General features: G+C 38.2%; 1 protein-coding gene across 2 annotated transcripts in view; it reads right to left on the bottom strand.

Moving 5' to 3' along the window:
* tgfbr1b (transforming growth factor, beta receptor 1 b) overlaps nt 1-25,079 on the bottom strand; it is a 55,065-nt gene that overhangs the window by 13,444 nt on the left and 16,542 nt on the right. Inside the window, exons 2-6 of one of the 2 annotated variants that reach the window (XM_066723365.1) lie at nt 14,236-14,487; nt 7,880-8,122; nt 5,621-5,851; nt 5,050-5,217; nt 2,704-2,860 (exon numbers count right to left, since the gene is read on the bottom strand). In XM_066723365.1, coding sequence (XP_066579462.1) covers nt 2,704-2,860; nt 5,050-5,217; nt 5,621-5,851; nt 7,880-8,122; nt 14,236-14,487 — 1,051 coding nt within the window. The remainder of the gene's footprint in view (nt 1-2,703; nt 2,861-5,049; nt 5,218-5,620; nt 5,852-7,879; nt 8,123-14,235; nt 14,488-25,079) is intronic. The other variant, XM_066723366.1, reaches the window with a different exon arrangement.

Genomic DNA, 25,079 nt, shown 5'->3' with positions numbered 1-25,079 from the left:
GACAGGCAAAGCAGCAGCTGTCAGAAAGTCAAAACGCATCTCTCCATCGAAGCCGATATAAAGTGAAGTGTTTCACACACTATCCCTCAAGTCCTGTTGGTGTTAAAGGTCCAATTAAGCCATTTTAAAAGGATGCTCATGTTCAAGTCATGCAGTAGACACTCATTGCGGCTTTTTTTTTAATTATTATTCACCTTCTCCTGCACTACTGACAAAGACTGTGGTTTAATTTAGAGGTCTTCTCTTTAACTTGTTGCAAACTACATTCACATTTTATTCACGTAAAGTGAAATAAAATTTGCAAATATACATACATAGGATATATAAGGTTTGATAAATATAGGGTTCTGTGCACTACCAAATGGAAGTTATAGGTGAAGGAACGTGCAATAGTCAACGGTCCACCTTTTTAATCATCATAGCACGTATATCAGTTCAACTGTTTGCATATATTGTTGCACTTCTGGTTTTAAAACAGAGCTGTGACTGATCGGGGAACTCCTTTAATGTGCAATCTTGAAGTCAATCAAAACACCAGTAAGAATCAAAGCACATTATCATCTTTTAATCAAATAGCTTGCAAAATACAAATTATCGCAAGTTATAACAGTTATAGCAGTCTTGCAGGAATTATAAAATAATCTTGTAGTCTAACTTACTACATTGTTAAGTATATTATATGACAGTCTCCTTATAATTGCACCGACATAGCTCTGCTTCCAGTTTCAGGAAACAGGAAGCTGAGCAATGTTTTTCTTTTTTTTCTTTTTTATTACGTCTATTACTAGAGGTCTGTGTTTAATTTAAACCATGAAAGTCTCTAGAAGGAAACTCATAACAAAATATGATATAATTATACCAATCAACAGGCTTAAAAAGTTTTGAAGGTACAATAAATAGTTGTAGTGTACATCAAACCTTGTAAATAAGATCACAGTCTACCATCCTTGAGTTCAAGCAGAAAGGAGCTGAATTAAAGACAAGCTAAAATCAATAATATTAATATTTCAGTTACATTTTTTTAATTTAATTTCTATTTCAAAATATTTAGCGTTTACGTTTCAGTTAACTTAATTCAAACAGTTTTTTTTTTTTATGCTCAGTTTCAGGAAGAAAAACGAGCAGGGAATAAATCGAAGCTATTAATGAAGTTTGTTAATTGTACAACTATTGACTGACGTTGCTTTTATTAAGCCAAATCCAAAAGCACATTAAAACAGTTAAATTATTACTTAATACAGTAAATAAAAGTCTAAATGCATTGTAATCTACATCAGCTCTTAAATTCATGGAGTACCTGTCAGTTTGCCTGTTAAAATCTTAATTTGCAGGTATGTATCTTTGACTATGTCACACACATGAAAGTTGATTATGATTGATGTTAAGGCGATGACACAAGAAAGGCTTGGAAGGGCAGGGGCGAGGAAGGTTAGGTAATGTGTATTTTCCACATTTCCAGCTGGTAGGGCTTACAAGGCAAGCTGGTTGAGTGTAATAATTTAAGTAAAAATAGGCTACTGTAACATCCTGGTGTCAAATCGCATTTATGTCACTAGAGCCCAAGTGTTGGGTAAAATACAAAGTATTTCACACAGATTGGGGATTAAACTTGGAGCAAATCAGATATTTTCCTGAAGAGTTTTATGTAGCTCCCCATTTTGTGGAAGATTAATTGGATCGAAATCCTACAGAGGCCTGCACCCAACAAACCATGTTTCAAAATAGTTTGAAAACAAAAATATTTTTTTATTTTGGTGATGAAAAATAGTACGTCAAAAGCAAACTCAAAATCAATAATATACCAGGTTCTGCGAATTTCCAGGGCAAGGGATTAATATGAAGCCAAAATGTGATGGGTAAATACAAAGGCCGGGGATAAAGAACAGGGCCCTTTACTGGAAATGTTTTTAACACTGTAGGGATGAATTATATACTATTGCCAGGTTGACAATTCAAAGGTAGAGTAGAAGACTAACACCAAGTAATCAGAAGCAGATAACAATTTACCAATGAAAACAATTTAAAGTGATTTGGCAAGAGCAATAGCCAAAGGGTGAAATTCAGAGCAAAATCTGAAATATCCACAGTGTAGCCTTTTCAAATCATCATTTAAATCATCAGTACGGCATATGAAATACACATATCTACACAAAAATGATAAAGTTTAGTTTAGCTCCATTAGGCGTTATTCTGCACATTTTATTAAAAACAGGATAATAAATGAGCAATTTACATCTAGACAAAAACTGAAATCAATTGCCCATTATATTTTCATTAAACCTGCTAGGTTCTATTAAACCTGCTTATGCACTCTGATAATACTGAAATAATTATTATATTTTCATATGGACTGTAGCACACTTCTAATTAAAACTTGTAAAATCTCAGCTTGTTATTCACAGAAACAAACTGTGGGCCTCATTCACTAAAATAACAAATGCTCTTACATCAATCAGACAGATATGTTGTTTATATCCTCTGCTGACTCATACGCTCCAGTCCTTTCATACATTTCATGACTAAACTCCACGGCTGTCTTTTGATACTTGAAAGCGAATGACAGACAAGGGGGAGGAGAGAAATTACATTTACATACATTTATGTACTCCGGAATCCACAATTGTTTTTGCTGCCAAACATTTACAGTGAGTCATTGTAATCGTACATTCCATCAGGTACTGAAAAACTCATGACGTGAATTACCTTTTCGTTCCAACCCTGTGGTTTGGAGCAATGTCAATGGTGTCTGTAGCTGAATCGTGTCTAACTGCCAGACCCAGATCCGCTATGCAGCACGTCCCGTTCTTTTTCACCAAGATATTTTTGGACTTCAAATCTCGGTGGGCAATTGCTGGTTTACCTGTCGTTAGAAGAGGCAAAAAGACAAAATAAAAAAATACTGTAGTAAAGTTTTAATGGGCAGCAGTGTGAAGTACTGGTTAGGGCTAGGGACACTGGAGCAGGGGATTGTGGGTTCAATTCCAGCTGGGGACACTGCTGTTGTACCCTTGAGCAAGGTATACCTGGAATGTACCACTAAAATCCCAGCTGTATAAATGTTATGTTTTGATGGTATGTTCAAATAACATGATCTAGTGTAACAATTGTAAGTCACCTTGGATAAGGGCGTCTGCTAAGAAATATAATAATAATAATAATAATAATAATAATAAATGACAAGGGAGGCTTAAGATTTGTTTTGCTCATTATTATTAAGTCATATAAAACAACCCTCCCTGATGAATAAAAGCATAAACTACCTGTATAAAAGGCAAGGCAGTTGTAGAAGGGTTATTATATCAGCCTGTCAATTTAGACCACCTTAAAGAAGAGGGAAAAAAAAAAAAAAAAACAAGGAACTAAGCTAATTTCCATATGCCAAACAGTTACTGCAGCGAAAGGCCTGATTACGTTACCTCAAGCCCAAGTAATTTCCTCTGACACCCAGCTCTCTTTACCCTGATTAAAGAGAAACTATGATACTAGAATGCAATTCGGATGTTCCCGCTTTACAGTCTCGACATATAGTTAAAAATGCAAGATTCACGTAAGGACACACAAGACTCCTCTATTATGTTCTTGTCACTTGATCCGTATCTACCCGCGGGGGAATAATTCATTTTGAAAGTACAGAATCCTTGACAGCTCCGCTCACGAAACAAATGACTTCATTATTCCTCATGCTCGACTCTGGTCTGTTCAGGACAGGCTTGCAAAACACACGGATTTGATTCTAACGTGAATGTACACAACAGTAAAAAGGCGTGTTTAACGAGAAAGGGAAAGGCACATTCCAACTGTGCAGTTCAGATTTAGACATTCCACAAAGCATGTTGTGACAGAAATGCAGATCAGAATCTTCTTAGACACGAAGAAATGTTTCCTTAAGGAAGCCACATGAATGAGAGAGAGGGGGGGGGTAGGGGGAGATGCCAAAGAGAGGGGAACAACCTGAAAAGAAATATAAAAATAGAGGGGCAGAGAGTGAATACATTTCTTTTAAAAAGAGGTTTGAGGTACCTAACCTAAAATCTAATTCCAATTAAAAAAGGGCTTTGCTAACCCACCCTTTACTTGAATTGTCATCTTGGTCTCCAAAACAATGTTAATTTATCCTCGTGTTTTGCATTACTTAAACTATTTCAGTCCTCCAGCACCAAGAGTGCAGCATTACTCCTCATTAAGCTACCAATTGAACAATTATTAGCAATTATCCCATTGGTTTACATTATTCATCCCAATTAGTCTTACTACGAAAGAACACTGGGTTGTGAAGTGAGTATTAAGATCTTCAGGAGCACTACTTAACCCACAGATTTGTTTTCCACATAAATATTTATTATTATTATATTGTGATGTTCATGACTTAACAATAACCATGTAGGTAGTATGGCAGTAAAAGGAAAGTGACCAATAAAGGCACCAAGATGATAATCACAATCATTTTTTTATACGTTTATTACCCCACGATGACTTTAATAAAAAAAAAAACATTCATCTAATCATCTATTAGCATAGTATAATTGACGCTTTATTATGAGCAAATATATTGTACAAGACAAGTCTATAAACAATGCTTAGTAGAGGCCCATTATTTAAATGTCTGCCAGTTGCATAATGGAACTTCTTTAGAGGAATACTATTTTATATTATAGAAAACTTAATATTAAGTAAGTCAATGATAAAGCTGTTTTTGTTTAGTTTTTATTATTAATAGTGCTGTGGTGATTATAAAGCACCTTATAAAGGTTTGCTTTAGTCGCTGTCACTTTTGATCTGATACTTTCCCAGTTGCATCAAAAATTATTTAAGCACTATAATTAATGGAATGGCCAGAAATGCTCATGGTAATTAGGTTTTAACTCAGAGCTTAATGTGTTAATTACTTATTTTAGTTGAACTGAAGAGGCTAACAAATCAGTTAGAAGGAAAAAAATAAGTTGGGGAAAAACATAGCGCCCTAACCATAGAACAGATCACAAATATGATCCGTTTAGAAACTGGGAACGGGTCTACAGCTAAAAGAAGCAACTTGAAGGCGCAACTCACCTTGTGTTCCTACGATCTCCATGTGCAGATGGGCCAGTCCACTGGCTGTAGACAGGGACAGTTTAATCATGCCCTCTACCGTAACTGTGTAGCGGTTTAAGTAGTCAAACAGGGATCCATGCTCATGGTAGTCAGAAACCAGCCATAGCTGGGTCCAGGTGCCATTATCTGAGGAAAACAAAGGAGAATGTACTGTTACATCAGGGTCAATATAATTGATATTATTTCTCAATTGCAAAATGGTTAGACAATGTATTTAAACAAACTCCACTGTGGATTACACAACTACTACATTGGAAGGACCTGCAGGTCAAACCAATCTAGCTTTCTACATCTCATGCGTGCTGTAGGTCAGTTTACTATTTGGCTAAATGCACGCGTGGAAAATTAAAGTTCAAATTGAAGTAGATAACTACACAGCATTCTAGTTTACTTTTACAAAGCTTAACAAGATTAAATCACTGCTCCAACACAAAACATAAATTACACTTTAGAACAGGTTTATTTTGCCAAAGAAAAAATAAAAATAATAATCTACTGATTTCACAAGAAATGCTGAAGATCATGAAACCTTTATTGTCTGCTGCGATGAACCCCAGAATATTTTCGTGTCGCAGCATGACAGTCTGGTAAATCTCGGCCTCGCGAAACCAGGAGCGCTCCTCTCGGGAGGAGAAGATTTTCACCGCCACTTCCTCTCCTCTCCACTTCCCCCGCCAGACTTCACCGAAACGTCCCTTCCCGATGCTCTCTTGCAAGACAATTGTTCTCGCAATCGTTCTTTGTACCAGCAGAGGAAGACCTGGAGGACATCACAGAAGAAATTATAGTTTAATGATGGCTTCTAAACCTAGCATTCGCTTACTTTTTGCATTTGATATTGGGGGTTTTCATATTATTATTATTACAAATATTTTTCTTTCACAATAAGAAATTAAGAAAAAAGTATTATGATTTCCAAACTATTAATTAAAGGATTGATTTTCAAAATGGGTTTTATTCTTAACTTATTTATGTCATACCCTTCAGTGGGCCAAACCAACTTTTTGCCCCCAGGCCATAGCGTGGACATCCCTGGTTTAGTCTATTGTCAAAATAGGGCATTAGAAGAGCCTGAATGGGGGGAATAGAAGGGGCTCCAAGAGCTGATGGGTCAGTTTCTTCCAAAAAGCTCAAAAAGGACATGGACCCCTCTATTCGACAACACAAGAATAAATGGTTGGCGCCATGAGAGAAGAAAGTTCACACAACTGCCACTTCATTTAATCCCCACATGATTACCAATTGCCTGCCAGATTGAGACTCAGTTAGCTATAATTGGGCCAAACTGTGAGCTACATTTCTTCAGGGATTAGATTGTAAAATTGTACTACAATATATTATGTGGCTAATACATGTCCACATGCACCAAGGCACAGAAGAGAACTGTGTATATTCTGAGGCGTTGGAATTGAAAAGCAATAGATTAAACCAGGCCTCCTGCTGATCTATTACACTGTTACAGGAAATACAGTAGTATTTGTCTTATGTGAACAGCAGTGTCAGTGACGTTCAAGGGGTTTTCAATGCATTCTGGGAAAAGCAGCCCCTTCTAAAAAACTACTGCTTTAACATAAACACAGAAGTCAACAACTGCAGTATTACTACAGTTGTTGAATCGACAGCACCCAAACTAAACGCATTTCTTTATATATATAGAAATGCGTTTAGTTTGGGTGCTGTCGATTCCCCCCCACCATTAAATGAGGTACTAAAAGTAGATCCTAACAGCCACTTTTGGTTAGCTAAGTGGTAACTGAAAGACATTGAGTTACTGGTACACGAAGCGCCCAAAATACAGAATTGATTTCTTGTTTACATGTAAGTGCTTTACAAAACCAAAGAAAAGCCTGAAAGCAGGTAGAAAAGGTTATCCTTCATGTTTAACAGGACCAGTGCTTGAGACTGATATTCAGCAATACAACCATTCACCTTTCTTAACCACAACTCTTAAAGATTGGTGCGCAGGAATCAGAAATGATGGCTGGATGCCCGTGTGCGCAACCACACGCTTGTTTACAACCGATCAACATATAAGGACCTCAACTATTGTGTACACAAGCATTTGTCTGAAGTACTTTAAGGATGTGGAAAGATTTAAAAAGTGGTTCAACTCATAATTAAAGAAAAAATTCTATCAAAACACAGTGACTGGATGTAAAGGGTAAAGGAACAAAAAAAAAAAAAAAAAAAACACTTGGCCTCGTAGCATATCATAGAAAGGTTTTAAACAATGTTAGCCGAGTAACCACGCTGGTAAAAATGAACTAGAAGTATGGTGAAGCAAATACATACATCTGTAAATCAGTTAAAATTAAAAAAAAAAAAAATCATGATACAGAATTAAGTTGTCGTATGCAAACAATGTTTACACCAAATGTAAATTGTATACACATTTATAAAGCCGCTTTCAACATTTTTCCCCCACAACATAAACAGAAATTAAGAAATAAATAATAATAAACTAGTCCTTTAAATAGAAGTAAAGTGGTTTTCAATCCATACGGAATTAACAAAAAAGGGGGTAGCAGCATCATTTCTACCTTCTCGAAATATTTATTGCGGTGGTGATGCAAACTGTGAGAAATTAAAATGATGCACTGCATTTCAGGGCTGCTCCGTGGTTTCTTAAAGATTTACTTATTACAAGGCACAGAAAACCCAGGAGGCTTTTTCCATCAATGGATACAAATAAAAACAAATAAAAACTTGAATGAAACCAAATTACAATGAAGCAAAGAGCTGTGAAGGCATTACAAGAGTCAGAGAAAAAACGGTGAGTGTAGCGTACCGGATCCCGAGCCCGACGTCGTCATGTCATAGATCAGGTCCTTCAGGGTGGTGCCCTCTGTTATGAAAGGGCGATCCAGCGAGGGGTCTTCCTCATTGGGCACACGGTGGTGAATGACAGAGCGACTGTGACAGATGTAGAAAACCAACACCAGCACAAAGCACAAGATGCACACGGGGCCGGCGATTGCTGCTGCTAAGGCCACGGGTCCCAAAGGCAGAGGCTGCGATTCATCTGGATGAACTGAAACAAGACAGAAGGGGGATTGTAACAGTCTTGCAGAATGCACCGTTTAGGGGAAAAATATTTCAAATATTAGATGCAGGAAATATTTTATGGTCACTCATATGTTAGTCAAATAATTTCATAATGAAACAAGGAAGGCTAATGGAAAAAAGGCAAAATATTACTTGGAAAGGAGTGTAAACTAAACTAAAAATGGGACGACTCATTAAAAAGGCTGTGTTTGTATACATTATAAAGTGTACCGCATCAGTTACCTTTCTCCTGTTCCATCTTGCATTAACGACAATAAGGCCAATATTTGACAGGAATAGCATTTAAAAACGGGGTAAAACATTAACGGCTGAAACAATGAGTTAACCTGGATGATATTCTGAACTTTGCTCAATCCAGTCGGTGGACTTCACAGTCAATGTCCACTAGGTCACACACCAGATGATATCCCATATCTAACCTTTTACAGAGACTTTCTCACCAGTTTTTGATTAGAGGGGAATTCTATGCTTCAATTAAAAGGAAATATGTAAGAATTAAAACACTACTTATTAAAAAGTTACAATTTAAAGGAGAGACACAGTAAGATGCTAAGAAATCCAGAACAGCCGTGGTCATACTTTAAAAGATAAATACTCAGGTAATGGAATGTTTGGCAGGATGTAGCAAAACATTATGGAAGAGAAAATTACAGGCTCAGTGTGAAAATAACACAAAGTAATTCCCCCACACTGATGCAGCCTCAGCAGGATAAAAACATTCAACACTTTAAAATGGGCGCATTAAATGGGAGGTAATCAAACAGGGATCTCTATAACATTCAGTGCACAGATCGACCGTACTTTCATTTATGCATGTATGCTGTGATATTTCCCCCAGGCTGTTCTTCATAATGAAATGCAGGAAACGCATTGGTGAAAAATGTACTTTCAGATCCAAGTAGGGAGGGGGTGGGCAGGGGGGAGTCCCTCAAGCCAGCGCTTTTAAACAGCACTTCACAACACACAGCCAGTTAGATTTCTGCTCATAAAAAGGTCAGTCAGCTGCTGAAAAGAAGTCTCACAAAGACAAGGTGGCGAGGAAGATTGGCTCACTATGCAATTTGTTAACGTCTCAAACATTTTACACATGTTGTTCCTGTAACTATCCCCATGGTCTGAGAAATGGAGAGCCCTGCAGTCACTCAAGAAATCTTCACAATTGTTAAAGAAACATTTATCAATGGCAAAAAGGGGGCAAAAACTGTTGCTGACTTGTTGCCTTGAGTGACCAACCTGGTGAACACATTCAAGTACAACTGGGAGTCACTTTGCCTTAGGACACCGCTCTATGTATTTGTTTTGTTTGTTTTGTTATGATAGCAGCAAAAGGCAACATGTTGTTACATTTTATTTATTTTAAACTAGTGACACATGGTTAAAAAAACATGGCAACAATTATTAACTTAAGTGCAATAAAATAAAATGACAATGTTACATTGTCCTTGATCTGAATCTTAATCATTAAGAACTATCACTGCTACTAGGGTACCTACACCAAATTTTAAGTCACTTATATTTAATCAACTTAACTCTTTGCATTGAAGTGATACAATTTATTTATGCACTTTAAATTAAACTAAATGAGAAGAAGGTTGTCCCAGTAAGCATATCTCCAGATTAATTTATTACAAGGCTTTAATAAAAAAATCTCGTCATCTCTGGAATGGACAAACATTGAGAACAAACACGTGGTCGCATATATACGAGAACGTTGCACGTTTTGAAACTGATTCTCCTGCTTGGATGTCCGCTTATAAATCGTGTTAAAATTTGCGTATCACAAGGGATTACTGTATTAATATTTAAAGAGACATAAGGATGCAAAAATAAAAGCTTGCAGTTAGCGCACCATTTTTTGAGAAGCAACTGAGTCAAAGGTGCGTCTCCCAGGGGTTGCATTTCCAGTCTCTAAGGTTTAATGCAGGTTAAGATTTTAAAACACTGAAAGTAAACGTGTTTTTTTGTCTTAAAATTATGAACTGCTATTAGTTCTCACCGTCAAGCCCAAATTCATATACAATACAATGACCATATATGTTTTATATTTCAGAAGAGCGGAATATTAAATCTCGCTCTCATTTGGAAAATCTACTTATATGCATGTTCCGCATTCATGAATATTTCAGAACTGTTAATGAAGATGAAATCAAAGTTTCATTAGTAGATGATTAAGAATTTCACATTTTTGCATAATTCATGAAAATGTAAATTAGTGCTGATCTCATTAATGGTTTATGAAAATAAAAATTCAGAGGCAGAGTTTCTAAAAGACTGTACTTATCAGTGGACCTATGATTGATGATAATGTACTTTTTAAAATTACAAGTTTTAATTTTTTTAAAGAAATCTTGTCACGGCTTCAATAAGGATAGGCAACTTCTGTTTTTTGTTGTATCGCAATATGAACCATATGACAGTCCATGACCCATGTATCACATACACTGTTTCATTGTGAATGTGAAGGTAGAAATTAGAAACATCAATAAATGTCAACCTTAACCCTCCAACACCTTCAGTAGTTATAATGGAGGACCTGACCTTTGTAGACAAAGCTCATCTTTCTGTATTGAATCGACAAGGCGTTGCTTTCTGAAAAGAAGTGACATCAGACTAAGAAACAAAACGCCTGCAAAATGTCAGTATGTTCAGTGATATTTATTTTTCAAAATATCTGGATTCTAGCAGGACTGACACCATGGTGGAGAACCAGTGATATTCCTGTGCGTCTGTTCAATCTGGGTGAATATGAGCTGGTCACAATATTTTCCCTTGTGGACTATGTGATGATCAGGGCCCTGTACTTCATGCAACTTATTTATTACTGTAATTCAACTGCAATGCCATAGATGTCCCTACAGCCACTCCAGTTAGAGAAATCAAATTCCCAATTAAGTAAAATCAACAAACACATTACGCTTTGACTAATCTGAAAAATAAAAACAAATGATCGAGATACACTGAGACCTAACCATGAAGTCAATGACATCACAATCAAAATTAAATTAAGCAAACGCACATAACAATATCCACCAAATGCAAAGGTCAACAACAGACCTAAATTTATCATCAGACAAAAACAGAAAACTGAGCTTGACAGCTATGAGGCCGCATCCTCCAGTAAACAAATTTAAGGGGAAAAATGTATAAACACCAATGTGGTTATCTGTGACTTGACAGCGGCACATATTCCAGTGAAAAACATGGAAGCTCTCAAACTACGTGCATTTCTGAACAAATAATAAATGTGGGAGCAAATCTTATATCTACTGAAAATTACTGATTTGCACAGGACTAAAACTGTACAACTACATTTATAAAAATATGTAAAGATGTTGGACACTGAACTGAAAAATGATAGTCAATCTGCACGTGCAAGTTTATTTTAATAATGTAACTCAATTGGTCTAAGATAAAGCCAGTTACACACAATGACATTCTTCAATGTTTGTTGCCAAATGCAGGATATTTGACAGTATAATGCCCAAATAATCAACCTTGCCATTAATATCCTATCAGGGATTCTGCAGGTATCAACAAGTTACATTTTAGACTTTTTAAGACCTTTTTAAGACCATTATGAATGCAATTTAACACCTATTTCACGTCCTTACTGGCAAACTAAGTAGTGGTTTGAAAGTCAGTAATTTGCTGAATTAATAACTACAATGGCAAAAGGGGCAAAATACACAACAAAGACGGCAATGCACCTTAATAGAATGACTAATTGAGATGATTAAAGAAAACAGGAGATTAAATAAATAAATTGTTTAGTTTGCAGACTACATGAGCACCTTGTAATGGGAGGAATTAATGTGGCAGGTCGCGTAAAACACAGGGCCCTAATAATGATGAAAATATAATTAAAAAAAAAAAAAAAACCTATCTTAAGTGTGAGCAAACAATTTCAATACAGGGTAGGTCCATTTATGAGCGCTTGGAGTTACTGAATATTCCAACGTGATTTCACAGGATTACCGTGTGACCACCTTTTTCTTAATAATTTACAGTCACATTTTTAAATGACAAATCTGCTACTATGAAATAGAACACATTATGATTGGTACAATTCAATGTAATGTATGATCACCATGGATAATCAGCTAAAGGTTAAACTGTAAAAGGGGAAAAAAATTGAATGGGAGAAGAGAATTTAAGCTAATCTAGAAACATAGAAAATGTAAATAAAATTACTTGGCTGGATTTAGATGGTAAAACTAATGTAATATGCTACTTTGTTTGCTCTCAGATTATTTTTGTGTTCAACATATAATATCTCAGTGGTAGTCCATTGTGTTCTAGAGGACTGGCTACTGCAAATGCTGAAGATTACATATGAAAGATAAAGAAACCCAAGGGTATTCATGAATGCCAGAAATGGGAAAGTAGACATCCTCGATTTGGGTTACTATGAGAATCCAAATCATTGGAATCATTAGCATTAGATAGAGGGGGGGTGGGGCAACAAAAACAACAATGCCTGACCTGGGACAAGACTAAAAACAAATTCAATAAATGACAAAAGATTTTTTTTACACTATATTTAAATTTTAAGCACAAACAAATTAAGAAATCTGATAAGAGCTTGTTTTGCTAAAGAAAACCTCTTATTCTTCCAAAGCACGTCATCTTAGCGAGATAAATAATGTGTATGTATTTCAAGAGTAAACTTATTTATTAGAGAGAAGCCAAGCTGCCTGTTTGGTAGCCTTAAAAAATGGGTCTTCAAAATGAAAATGCTCTTCTTCATACAGAGATATTAAAGTCTACTTTATAAATAAACTCAAACGAGTCCTTAGTAAACATGCACACTTCAATGGTTAAATTCATATGAAGCCTAGGTATATGTATATAAGTGTTAAAACTAAGTAAAAATTACAAAACTCAAATTTATAATCTATAGCATTTACTACTATTTTGAAAATGAAAAATGCAGTAGGCTATCAGAACATGTTATATAAAACTGTAAAGAGAATATATTTAATTAGCATTTATTAGGGTCATCTTCAGACCTTTGATTTATTTTTACAACAAAGATTTCCGTGTTGAAGGAATACCTCCATGCATATTGTTTTATACTGGCATATACACCGATCAGCCATAACATTATGACCATCTGCCTAATATTGTGTAGGTCCCCCTTTTGCTGCCAAAACAGCCCTGACCCGTCGAGGCATGGACTCCACTAGACCTCTGAAGGTGTGCTGTGGTATCTGGCACCAAGACGTTAGCAGCAGATCCTTTAAGTCCTGTAAGTTGCGAGGTGGGGCCTCCATGGATCGGACTTGTTTGTCCAGCACATCCCACAGATGCTCGATTGGATTGAGATCTGGGGAATTTGGAGGCCAAGTCAACACCTTGAACTCGTGATTCATTAGACCAGGCCACCTTCTTCCATTGCTCCGTGGTCCAGTTCTGATGCTCACATGCCCATTGTAGGCACTTTCGGCAGTGGACAGGGGACAGCATGGGCACCATGACTGGTCTGCGGCTACGCAGCCCCATACGCAACAAACTGCGATGCACTGTGTGTTCTGACACCTTTCTATCAGAACCAGCATTAACTTCTTCAGCAATTTGAGCTACAGTAGCTCGTCTGTTGGATCGGACCACACGGGCCAGCCTTCGCTCCCCACGTGCATCAATGAGCCTTGGCCGCCCATGACCCTGTCGCCGGTTCACCGCTTTTCCTTCCTTGGACCACTTTTGATAGGTCCTGACCCACTGCAGACCGGGAACACCCCACAAGAGCTGCAGTTTTGGAGCTGCTCTGACCCAGTCGTCTAGCCATCACAATTTGGCCCTTGTCAAAGTCGCTCAGATCCTTACGCTTGCCCATTTTTCCTGCTTCTAACACATCAACTTTGAGGACAAAATGTTCACTTGCTGCCTAATATATCCCACCCACTGACAGGTGCCATGATAACGAGATTATTCACTTCACCTGTCAGTGGTCATAATGTTATGGCTGATCGGTGTATGTATGAATTTGAGCTGCATGTTAAATGCATGCACATGACTGCTCTTATGATGGTGGAGGTTTTACCCTTCTGGAAACTGTGCAGACAAGGACATCATTACCTTTACCTGTTGGTGGAGTCGGCGGGTCTTTATTGCAGAAGTCCGTGTTGCAGCAAAGAGGGAAGATGCTGGTGTCACCTTTAACAGACGGAGAGCACAAGAAGGGCCGGTCCCTGGGAATGAGCTCATTCTCATCGATACACATGCTGTGCTGCTCGATGATCTTTTTACCAGTGCGTGTGATGGACACAATGCAGAGGCCATCTGTATTGCAGGTCGAGTTATGGCAAAGGTGACAATAACACTGTACAGCTGCAAAAGAAAGAGAGAGAGAAAAGGGGTTAGACTAAAAAGGATCACTATTTAATGCAAAACAGCTTTTCTTATCAGACTGGGCATCGATGTTTGCATTTTCTGTGACACAATTTTATTTAAATTCATGGCTTAAGGGGGCTGAGAAAAGATTCCTCCAGGCTCAACATCAGAATGTGATGTTGACAAAGAATATAAATGTGGAGCAGTGCACTGTGGTTAACAGATTATGCATTATTGGGATAACAGTCTGTTCCCTTACCGAACTTCCTTGAACTCAGCTTTCAAAAGCTGAAAGTTACACAATAAAGCCATTATCAATGAAACAATGGGGAATCATCCAAAACATTTCACAATTAACATAAGAAACAAGGCCTTAAACCACACTACTGTCCACCTGTTAATGTTACTTTTCTAAGTATTTTGTTTTTGATATGGTGTGTCTCAAAAATGCACTTTACTGGCCTACCTAGAATAAGATCTGGACAACTTTTGGAATTAATGAATTTCCTTGTAAGAGAGTACCTGGTTTATTTTACACCAGGGGTCTCGGGACCATCACAGCCCCAGTCACAAAGGACAAACAAAAGTACACATACACTGCACAGCAGCCACAATAGCTGCTCACATCTTCCTCAGTCGCAAGACCAGAAGAAGATCTCTCCGAGACATCTGGCCACAGTGACTCAATTTATGGGATACAGGGAAACCAAGGAAAGGCAAATAGAAGTAAGTGCAATCTCATCCCCAGTTTGGATTAACTATTCCTGTAATTGAAAGAAAATGCCACATGTATACAAGTCAACATAGTATTTAACAGGTCTAGACAGCTGATAGCTACCTTACAATGAACCCATTTCCAAAAAGTCACTCCACCAGGATAAAGGCTCTGTATTAAAACTCAAAGGCTTTTAAACCAATTCTGAATAATGAATGATATTCATTTTCCAAATAATTCCCATTTTATCTTTTTGTGAGGTGTGACTTCATTGGTAAATGTTGCTACAAGTAAGAACAGGCTGTAACTGCTCACTGCAATGAGATCTATTAGGGCTCCATTTTGAGAAATGGGCCAAATCTTATCTCCAGAAAAAGTACCCTGTACTCTGTACCCATAACAATAATGTTTAAAACTTAGTCTTGAAATGTAAAATGTATTAACATCTATTGATAGAAAATATATTCTGTATTTGCTACAAAATCTATCAAAATGTATAACTAATTACCAGTTTTGTTTTTAAAAGGAAGCAAGAAGTGGCTTTTAAAATATGATGTATTTATTCATGTTTAAATTATCAAATTATCATGCTTTTGGGTTGATACATTAAAATGCATACAAATGCAGAATCAGAACTTGAAGATCTGTGCGTATACATGTCACTGATAATATAGTCCACCCTATTATTATTCAGCCATAAGTCTACCAAGATCTCTTTCTGTTTGATATTGGGATACATCCTTCATTGTCTATATTTAATTGCCTTAATTTGATTGCATTCATTTAAACTTTGTTAAAAAATAAATAAAATGCATAAATTAAATCAATAAACATGGCTGTCAAGACTGGCACAAAGCAATCGCATTAGTTAACGAACACTGAACATCAAACAGACGGTGATGATGTTTCAGATGAGAATACTGAACTCCAGTCCACAAACTGCTAAATTTCATTCCTCAATGCAAGCTGAAGCCATATGGCATAACTGGGCAGAGAACTGGGCCCTTCAGTCAGACTGCAATGTGATATTTAAACACGCTGAATTAATTCCATTCCTAAAAGTCTGAATTCTGTTTCGATTGCTTACATTGTACAGTTCTGGATCAGGGAAAAATTAGTAAACGATCATGAAGCTTTACCTATAGTCTACTTTTGTTTTAAAGTAATTTAATATTATAATTGAGGATAAAATATCTTCATGAAACTCAATTTGTTTACTATAAGGATCCTTTAAACAAGGTGCAGAAATAAGGAAAACCACGTCTCCCATCACTACTTTAATTAGAAACATATTGTTAATTCTTTCATTGTTTAAATACTGGGATCTCTAAGCAGATTTTTTCATTCACTTATATCACCTGCAGGACAAGAGAAGCACAAGCTAATATTTAGCTTCAGATGTTGATATGGAAAGTAAAAAATTGGCTTGCACACACAACTTTAAAACAGAAATCAATCACAGTGTACACTACATCCATCAGGACAACATGTAGAAAACGTTACAACTGCGACAAAGAATTGAACAAAAAATATATAAAAATGTTTTAATAAATAAATAATATACTGCACAAAATGAAAAGCAAGAACAGACTTTGTTGAATAACAGTTGGCGAATTCAATCTGCTGTTGATTTCATCACCCTTCAGACATTACCCAGAAGGTCGGAAATGAGTAAGCCACCACACAAGGCAGACAGCAAATCCTGGATTTTGTAAATATTAAAAATCACTGTGGGAGCGACATTCTACAGCTAAGTGGCTAGACTTATATTTAAAAGGCCACATTTTGTGTTTAACAAACCTGTAGTGTGCCAAAATCAGAAGAGCTGTGTTGGCACTGAATTACCACAATAATAGATCTTGAAGAAAAGGGAAACACCCCCACAAACGGGTTGATGTAGACTTTCCCCAAAACTCTCAAGTGGGGAAATTGCATCAACGGAGCGCAGCTATTTAGTTTGTTGCGTTTCTTTAATGATCTGCCGGTCTACTAAAACCTTGTGAACATACTAAAGCAGGTATGTATACTTGGTTCTGGACAGCCACTGCCCCCAAGGTGGTCAGTGGTCAATGAGCAGAGACCTGGAGCACATGCAAGTCAGTACTAGTTCGACAAAAGATAGAGTTGAAGTCATTCTAACTCAGCTGAAATCGTAACAAAATGCAGCAAAGGCTTGCAGGCTCCCTAGACTAAATTGTACTCTATAGACAGCTCCTAATTATCTCATAATGAGCGATACACTTAATTTAGCCACTGATGATGCACTGAGAGGAGGCGAGTGATGCGTTAACAACTTAACCACATCACATTCACAACACTGCCCCATAAAGCCATTCTGATCCTTTGTTCTTATTTCATTGTTTTAACCCACACCTCCAAACAAATCCATGTGTATAATTTTAGAAACAACGGGAAAAAGAAACTAAAACAATACAGGGAAAATTGATTAAAAGAGAGTTTGGCAAGAAACGTTAGCAGTTTTGTGTGTCCAATTGCAGTGCACAAGATATGTTGCTCATGTCTAAGTGGCACACCTTATTTAGGCTACAAATTATTTTCAAATCTACAATACCAACCACATATAAAACAGCATAAGAGGAAAAAAAAAAAAGTTCTAAAAACTAAAGTGAATCTGAGAAAATGGTCTACATTACCCAAAGCCAAAGGTTATGATGGAACATGCTTCCTCTTATTAAGATGTTAGGCTGTCAATGGCACTTACAGCATTTTAAGTGTGTAATTATAACCCCCTACAGCAATATAAACTAAAATATGTAGCCCAAGCTCAGAATCATACACAGAAAAGAGACTCTCCGACATAGCGCCCCGCAGCACTTAAAGCAGTAATGGTCACAGCCATTAACCTGTCGTTTCAGAGTGCTTGACACCATGTCACGTATAGCACACTACACTAGACCATAAGAGACTTCAGTAAAACACATTTCAGTTTGCTGATTGATATGTGTATTACCAGAGGTGTTTAGGTTCCCCCTACCAATGAAAATAATACATAAGCTCAGAACTCTAATATAATAAAGGCAACAGTCCATTTCCAAAACGGCATTTTCGAAAAAGAGGAAAGATATTGTGAATCTTGATAAACTTATAATCGGCAGCTATAAAATTACCATTGCTGAGAGATTAAACCAAATTATCCAATAATATGAGCAGTTCCCTTGCAAATTATATTATATCACAAAACAGAAATGCCTTTAAAATGTTTAGATAGAATATGTATATTGTACCTTTCAAATACTTTTAATATTTCAAATATTTATTGTGCTTTTCTTTTTTTCTTGTTTTTGTTTACACAAATCTAGCTGTGGGTTTACAATTGGGATCTAAATCTTGTTCTGATCCGATGATGTAGGCTACATGTGTGAACTTAAATGTAGGGCTGTCCCAAAGGGTCAAGTTTTACTTTTGAAGGTTCGAAGCCTTGTTGGAACTAATTTGCATAATTTACTGATGACATAATTCTATACACTATAGCTAATGTTGATTGAAATTTGATTTTTACAGGTAGGCCTAATCAACAGAAACAAAATAAATCACCCCCTTGTAGTTTAAAATAAGTCCACAAACTGTAATCATGTTTTTATATATTTTTTCAAGCACATGGTTTACGTACACGTATTTCAGTTTACTTACGTGACACATTAACCTTCCAGTAAAAGAGCATCTGTCTGCCTCCGAAGGTCTGGAGAGTGAACAAAGCTTCGAAGTCAGCCCAATGTATCTTGATTTAATTTAGGAGTTTATGTTATAGCGGCACATACTGTCAGATAAACTAGGAGCTAAATAACCGTACATGAAAAGCGGTACATTTCAGATAGTCAGCACCAGGTGCAGAAAACAAACTAGTAGAACAGGTACAGTGGGGGAAAAAAGTATTTGATCCCTTGCTGACTTTGTACGTTTGCCCACTGACAAAGAAATGATCAGTCTATAATTTTAATGGTAGGTGTATTTTAACAGTGAGAGACAGAATAACAAAAAAAAAATCCAGAAAAACACATTTCAGAAAAGTTATAAATTGATTTGCATGTTAATGAGGGAAATAAGAATTTGATCCCCTATCAATCAGCAAGATGTCTGGCTCACAGGTGTCTTTTATACAGGTAACGAGCTGAGAGTAGGAGCACTCTCTTAAAGGCAGTGCTCCTGATCTCAGCTCGTTACCTGTATAAAAGACACCTGTCCACAGAAGCTATCAATCAATCAGATTCCAAACTCTCCACCATGGCCAAGACCAAAGAGCTGTCCAAGGATGTCAGGGACAAGATTGTAGACCTACACAAGGCTGGAATGGGCTACAAGACCATCGCCAAGCAGCTTGGTGAGAAGGTGACAACAGTTGGTGCGATTATTCGCAAATGGAAGAAACACAAAATAACTGTCAGTCTCCCTCGGTCCATGCAAGATCTCACCTCGTGGAGTTACAATGATCATGAGAATGGTGAGGAATCAGCCCAGAACTATATGGGAGGATCTTGTTAATGATCTCAAGGCAGCTGGGACCATAGTCACCAAGAAAACAATTGGTAACACACTACGCCGTGAAGGACTGAAATCCTGCAGCGCCCGCAAGGCCCCCTGCTCAAGAAAGAACATGTACAGGCCCGTCTGAAGTTTGCCAATGAACATCTGAATGATTCAGAGGAGAACTGGGTGAAAGTGTTGTGGTCAGATGAGATCAAAATCAAGCTCTTTGGCATCAACTCAACTCGCCGTGTTTGGAGGAGGAGGAATGACCCCAAGAACACCATCCCCACCGTCAAACATGGAGGTGGAAACATTATGCTTTGGGGGTGTTTTTCTGCTAAGGGGACAGGACAACTGCACCGCATCAAAGGGACGATGGACGGGGCAATGTAGCGTCAAATCTTGGGTGAGAACCTCCTTCCCTCAGTCAGGGCATTGAAAATGGGTCGTGGATGGGTATTCCAGCATGACAATGACCCAAAACACACAGCCAAGGCAACAAAGGAGTGGCTCAAGAAGAAGCACATTAAGGTCCTGGAGTGGCCTAGCCAGTCTCCAGACCTTAATCCCATAGAAGGTTGCCAAATGTCAGCCTCGAAACCTTAATGACTTGGAGAGGATCTGCAAAGAGGAGTGGGACAAAATCCCTCCTGAGATGTGTGCAAACCTGGTGGCCAACTACAAGAAACGTCTGACCTCTGTAATTGCCAACAAGGGTTTTGCCACCAAGTACTAAGTCAAAGGGGTCAAATACTTATTTCCCTCATTAATATGCAAATCAATTTATAACTTTTCTGAAATGCGTTTTTCTGGATTTTTTTGTTGTTATTCTGTCTCTCACTGTTAAAATACGCCTATCACAAAAATTATAGACTGATAATTTCTTTGTCAGTGGGCAAACGTACGAAATCAGTAGGGGATCAAATACCTTTTTACCCCACTGTAGATCATTTTATCGTGCCATTATAATTTAAAGTTTCCTCCCCATTTTAAGTCACTTTTGACAATTTAAGACATACTTCAAGGGGCTATTTCAGAAATCCAATTAACGTTGAGACATGCCCTTCTCTTAGGAGAACTCTTACGTATTTGGTCAACTGCCAAGAATAAACTGGGTGAATATTTTGGGGTTATGTATAAACTGGGCTCAGGCTGCAAACCTTGCTCAATACCATTTTTACTAAATTGACATACCAATTAAGGAACTTGTTTCCATTTTTCATTACCCTGCCGTAACTTACCCCCTACTCTGATCCCCTTGCGCCAGGCACGGAGGCTGCTCAGTGCTGGAGTGTAAATACCATCAGCCATATTCACTTTCTAAGCCCAAGCTGGCACAGACACCATACCAAATTCATACTTCCAAGGAGAGAAACTGTGAGAGCTTTTTTCAGGCTTGAATACATTTACAGTTTATCTTTGCTATTAACACAGACTGAGGGATTGGGAAAACAACAACAATGAATGTGGTAACATGTCCCTACTCCACTGTAGCTCTACTGTAATAGGACACATTGGTGTTTAACTGAGATGAGAAGCGCTGTTGCTACACTGCAACACTATACGGTAAGTGAGAGGACCGGAAGTGGGTAAAGGGGAATACTGGTATAATAAGCCATGCAGTAGCAGACGCATTTATGATGTTGCTCATGAAATAAAGCGGCATCAAAACCATAAGCCCCAAACAATCAAAATGCAGATTAGAGAAATAAAACCAGCGTTGAAAAAAAAAAAATCTGACTCGTACTGTGACCGCGTCTGCCAAAAGGAACATCCCACATCCCACAGGGTCACACATGGACACGGGTTTGCTATAATGCATTCCAGAAGGTTTAGAAATCCGGACCAGACCTGAATCCTCCGCACAGTCTCAGAAATCCCCCTGTTCTCTATGTTCATTACAATGATGAGCCAGTGGCCAAATGCAAGGGTCACAAAAGATCATTCCCCGTCTCACTAAGCGCAACAGGACTCTTCCGCATCTTATGCCTACCTCTCCCTTCAGCACATACCTACGAATGGGCTGTGTGATGTCTGCACTTGCTAGCTCATTGTCCTATATGGCCCTATCCATACAGTGGTACTCATCAATGCCTGGGTCCGGGGGGATTGGATTCAGCATTTCCTCTCCTTTTTGATAAGTATTGATCATCACCTCTGCAAAATACTTCATTGATACACACATATATATATTTTAAATGCACTATATTATATATATATATATACACACTCACCTAAAGGATTATTAGGAACACCATACTAATACTGTGTTTGACCCCCTTTCGCCTTCAGAACTGCCTTAATTCTACGTGGCATTGATTCAACAAGGTGCTGAAAGCATTCTTTAGAAATGTTGGCCCATATTGATAGGATAGCATCTTGCAGTTGATGGAGATTTGTGGGATGCACATCCAGGGCACGAAGCTCCCGTTCCACCACATCCCAAAGATGCTCTATTGGGTTGAGATCTGGTGACTGTGGGGGCCAGTTTAGTACAGTGAACTCATTGTCATGTTCAAGAAACCAATTTGAAATGATTCGCCCTTTGTGACATGGTGCATTATCCTGCTGGAAGTAGCCATCAGAGGATGGGTACATGGTGGTCATAAAGGGATGGACATGGTCAGAAACAATGCTCAGGTAGGCCGTGGCATTTAAACGATGCCCAATTGGCACTAAGGGGCCTAAAGTGTGCCAAGAAAACATCCCCCACACCATTACACCACCACCACCAGCCTGCACAGTGGTAACAAGGCATGATGGATCCATGTTCTCATTCTGTTTACGCCAAATTCTGACTCTACCATCTGAATGTCTCAACAGAAATCGAGACTCATCAGACCAGGCAACATTTTTCCAGTCTTCAACTGTCCAATTTTGGTGAGCTTGTGCAAATTGTAGCCTCTTTTTCCTATTTGTAGTGGAGATGAGTGGTACCCGGTGGGGTCTTCTGCTGTTGTAGCCCATCCGCCTCAAGGTTGTACGTGTTGTGGCTTCACAAATGCTTTGCTGCATACCTCGGTTGTAACGAGTGCTTATTTCAGTCAAAGTTGCTCTTCTATCAGCTTGAATCAGTCGGCCCATTCTCCTCTGACCTCTAGCATCAACAAGGCATTTTCGCCCACAGGACTGCCGCATACTGGATGTTTTTCCCTTTTCACACCATTCTTTGTAAACCCTAGAAATGGTTGTGCGTGAAAATCCCAGTAACTGAGCAGATTGTGAAATACTCAGACCGGCCCGTCTGGCACCAACAACCACGCCACGCTCAAAATTGCTTAAATCACCTTTCTTTCCCATTCAGACATTCAGTTTGGAGTTCAGGAGATTGTCTTGACCAGGACCACACCCCTAAATGCATTGAAGCAACTGCCATGTGATTGGTTGGTTAGATAATTGCATTAATGAGAAATTGAACAGGTGTTCCTAATAATCCTTTAGGTGAGTGTGTGTGTATATATATAATATAGTGCATATAAAATATATATATGTGTGTATCAGTATCAGGTGTAAACATACAATGCAACCCATTATATTAATACATTACAGGCCACAGAAGGCGAGATCAATAGTAGCCGGTGTCCCCTATATCATATTTAATGTGCATTTCAGCCCGAGCCCGACACACCCCGACTTATTTACACCCCTCGGGCCAGGCTTCGGGCCAATTTTCATGTCATAGTTCACACACGGGGCCGGGCATCAGGCCTGTTTTAGGCTCCTACTCCTTTTTATATTTTAGACATTAATTAATTAAAATAAACTATGAGAAGTTGATGATGGTAAAACAAACATAGAAAGACGTTTTATAACCTATCACACTGACACGCATGACAGTCTGCTCACGCACACAGACGCACACACACACAGGTTTCCCACGGAGTGCATGCTACCGCGCCTGCGCAGACCGGCTCGCAAGGTGTTTAGTGTCCCCGCCATCGGCAGCAGCAGCAGCGCCTTCAGCGCAGCTGGAAGAGGACAGAAGGAACAGGACTGGACTGAAACCTCCACTGTGGATGCTGTGCTTGTTCTCCACGATGCTGTAAGAGACTGTTCTTCTGGCTGTAGCCATGTTAAGACTAGGAGGCTGTCTTGTTTTAAGTTTCATTGGACTTTATTTTCATTAGTCTAACTGTTGGAAACTATTGGAAATAAGAATGGCCATGTTCTGTGGTGACGCCTTGATTTTTGAGGTAAGGTAACCTGCGTGTTCGTTCGTTTTTCCACATGCCATTGCGAGCAGCAGAGCAGCCTGGTTAGTAAAAATGCCTTTTTACTGTGGTGGTGATAATAAACATTTAAACTAACATTGTGTGATATGCTTGAAGTGTTTTAAATCTATCGATTTTATTGTAGGTAAGTCAAGTGTTGATTTGAGAGGCTAAATTGATCAAACGTGATCAACTCAGTGTTGGCCGCTGGCCGCTTGGTCGTCACTTTAAAAAACAAAAACATTAACAAACAAAAAAGGCTCTGAACATTTTTCTAAATTAACTTAAAGAAACTAAAATAAATAGAACTACTTTGCCATTAAAAACAAAAAGGAACTATTTTAATGGCTGCAACAGTAGTATAGGCTGTGTAATGGCGAAAAAAGAAAGAGAAAAAAAAAAAAAAAACACGGGCTCCAGTCGGACTCGGGCCGAGATGGTGATAATCTGTCGGACAAGGGCCGGGCTGGGGCCTGAGCGTCTCGGGCCAGGGCCAGGCTAGGACCTAGATTTGAGGCCCATGCAGGGCTTTAATGTGCTCTTTTAAAATGTACTTGTTCATATTTTAATGTTTTTGTATGTTGCCATATCTGTTCTATCATTATTTCAGTTGTTAGCCTAAGATTGACAGATTACATCTCATACGCACACAACCCCTCCACCTTTCCAGCAAAAGAGGCCAGACAGCAAGGATTTATTTTTGAAATTCAATTAAAAATGCTGCATTAATAAATAAATGCGATTAGAGCTCCTGAATGCAATATAACTAACTCACTCTACAGCACCTCATTACGAGTGAGGAAATCAAGTTTCTAGTTGATAACTGTCTTCATGAAATACTGTTCGGTTGACCTTTGTTTTCATTTAATCGGTTTAGACACAAATGGTGGAAAAAGCCTTCTGATATTGTATAGGTAGATATTATAGATATTGCAGCGTGCCAGAGGGCAGTGTAGTGATCTCAAGCCTCACTAAGAGGCCTGGGCCTTCGAGTGACACAGCAAGATCGCTGCACTGCGGTGCAGAACGGGATTCAGCCAACTGTTGTGGCCGCTATCCCTGAAATACCACACTCTATTGAATTATAATAACAGGTAACTTTATTTGAAAAAGACATTAATTAGCGGATAATGATTTATTATTCCTATACTTTGTAACAAAAATCATTGCTCTATGAG

Source organism: Amia ocellicauda, chromosome 2 (genome assembly GCF_036373705.1).
Source record: "Amia ocellicauda isolate fAmiCal2 chromosome 2, fAmiCal2.hap1, whole genome shotgun sequence".
Classification (NCBI taxonomy): domain Eukaryota; kingdom Metazoa; phylum Chordata; class Actinopteri; order Amiiformes; family Amiidae; genus Amia; species Amia ocellicauda.
This window is presented reverse-complemented; position numbering and strand designations above follow the sequence as displayed.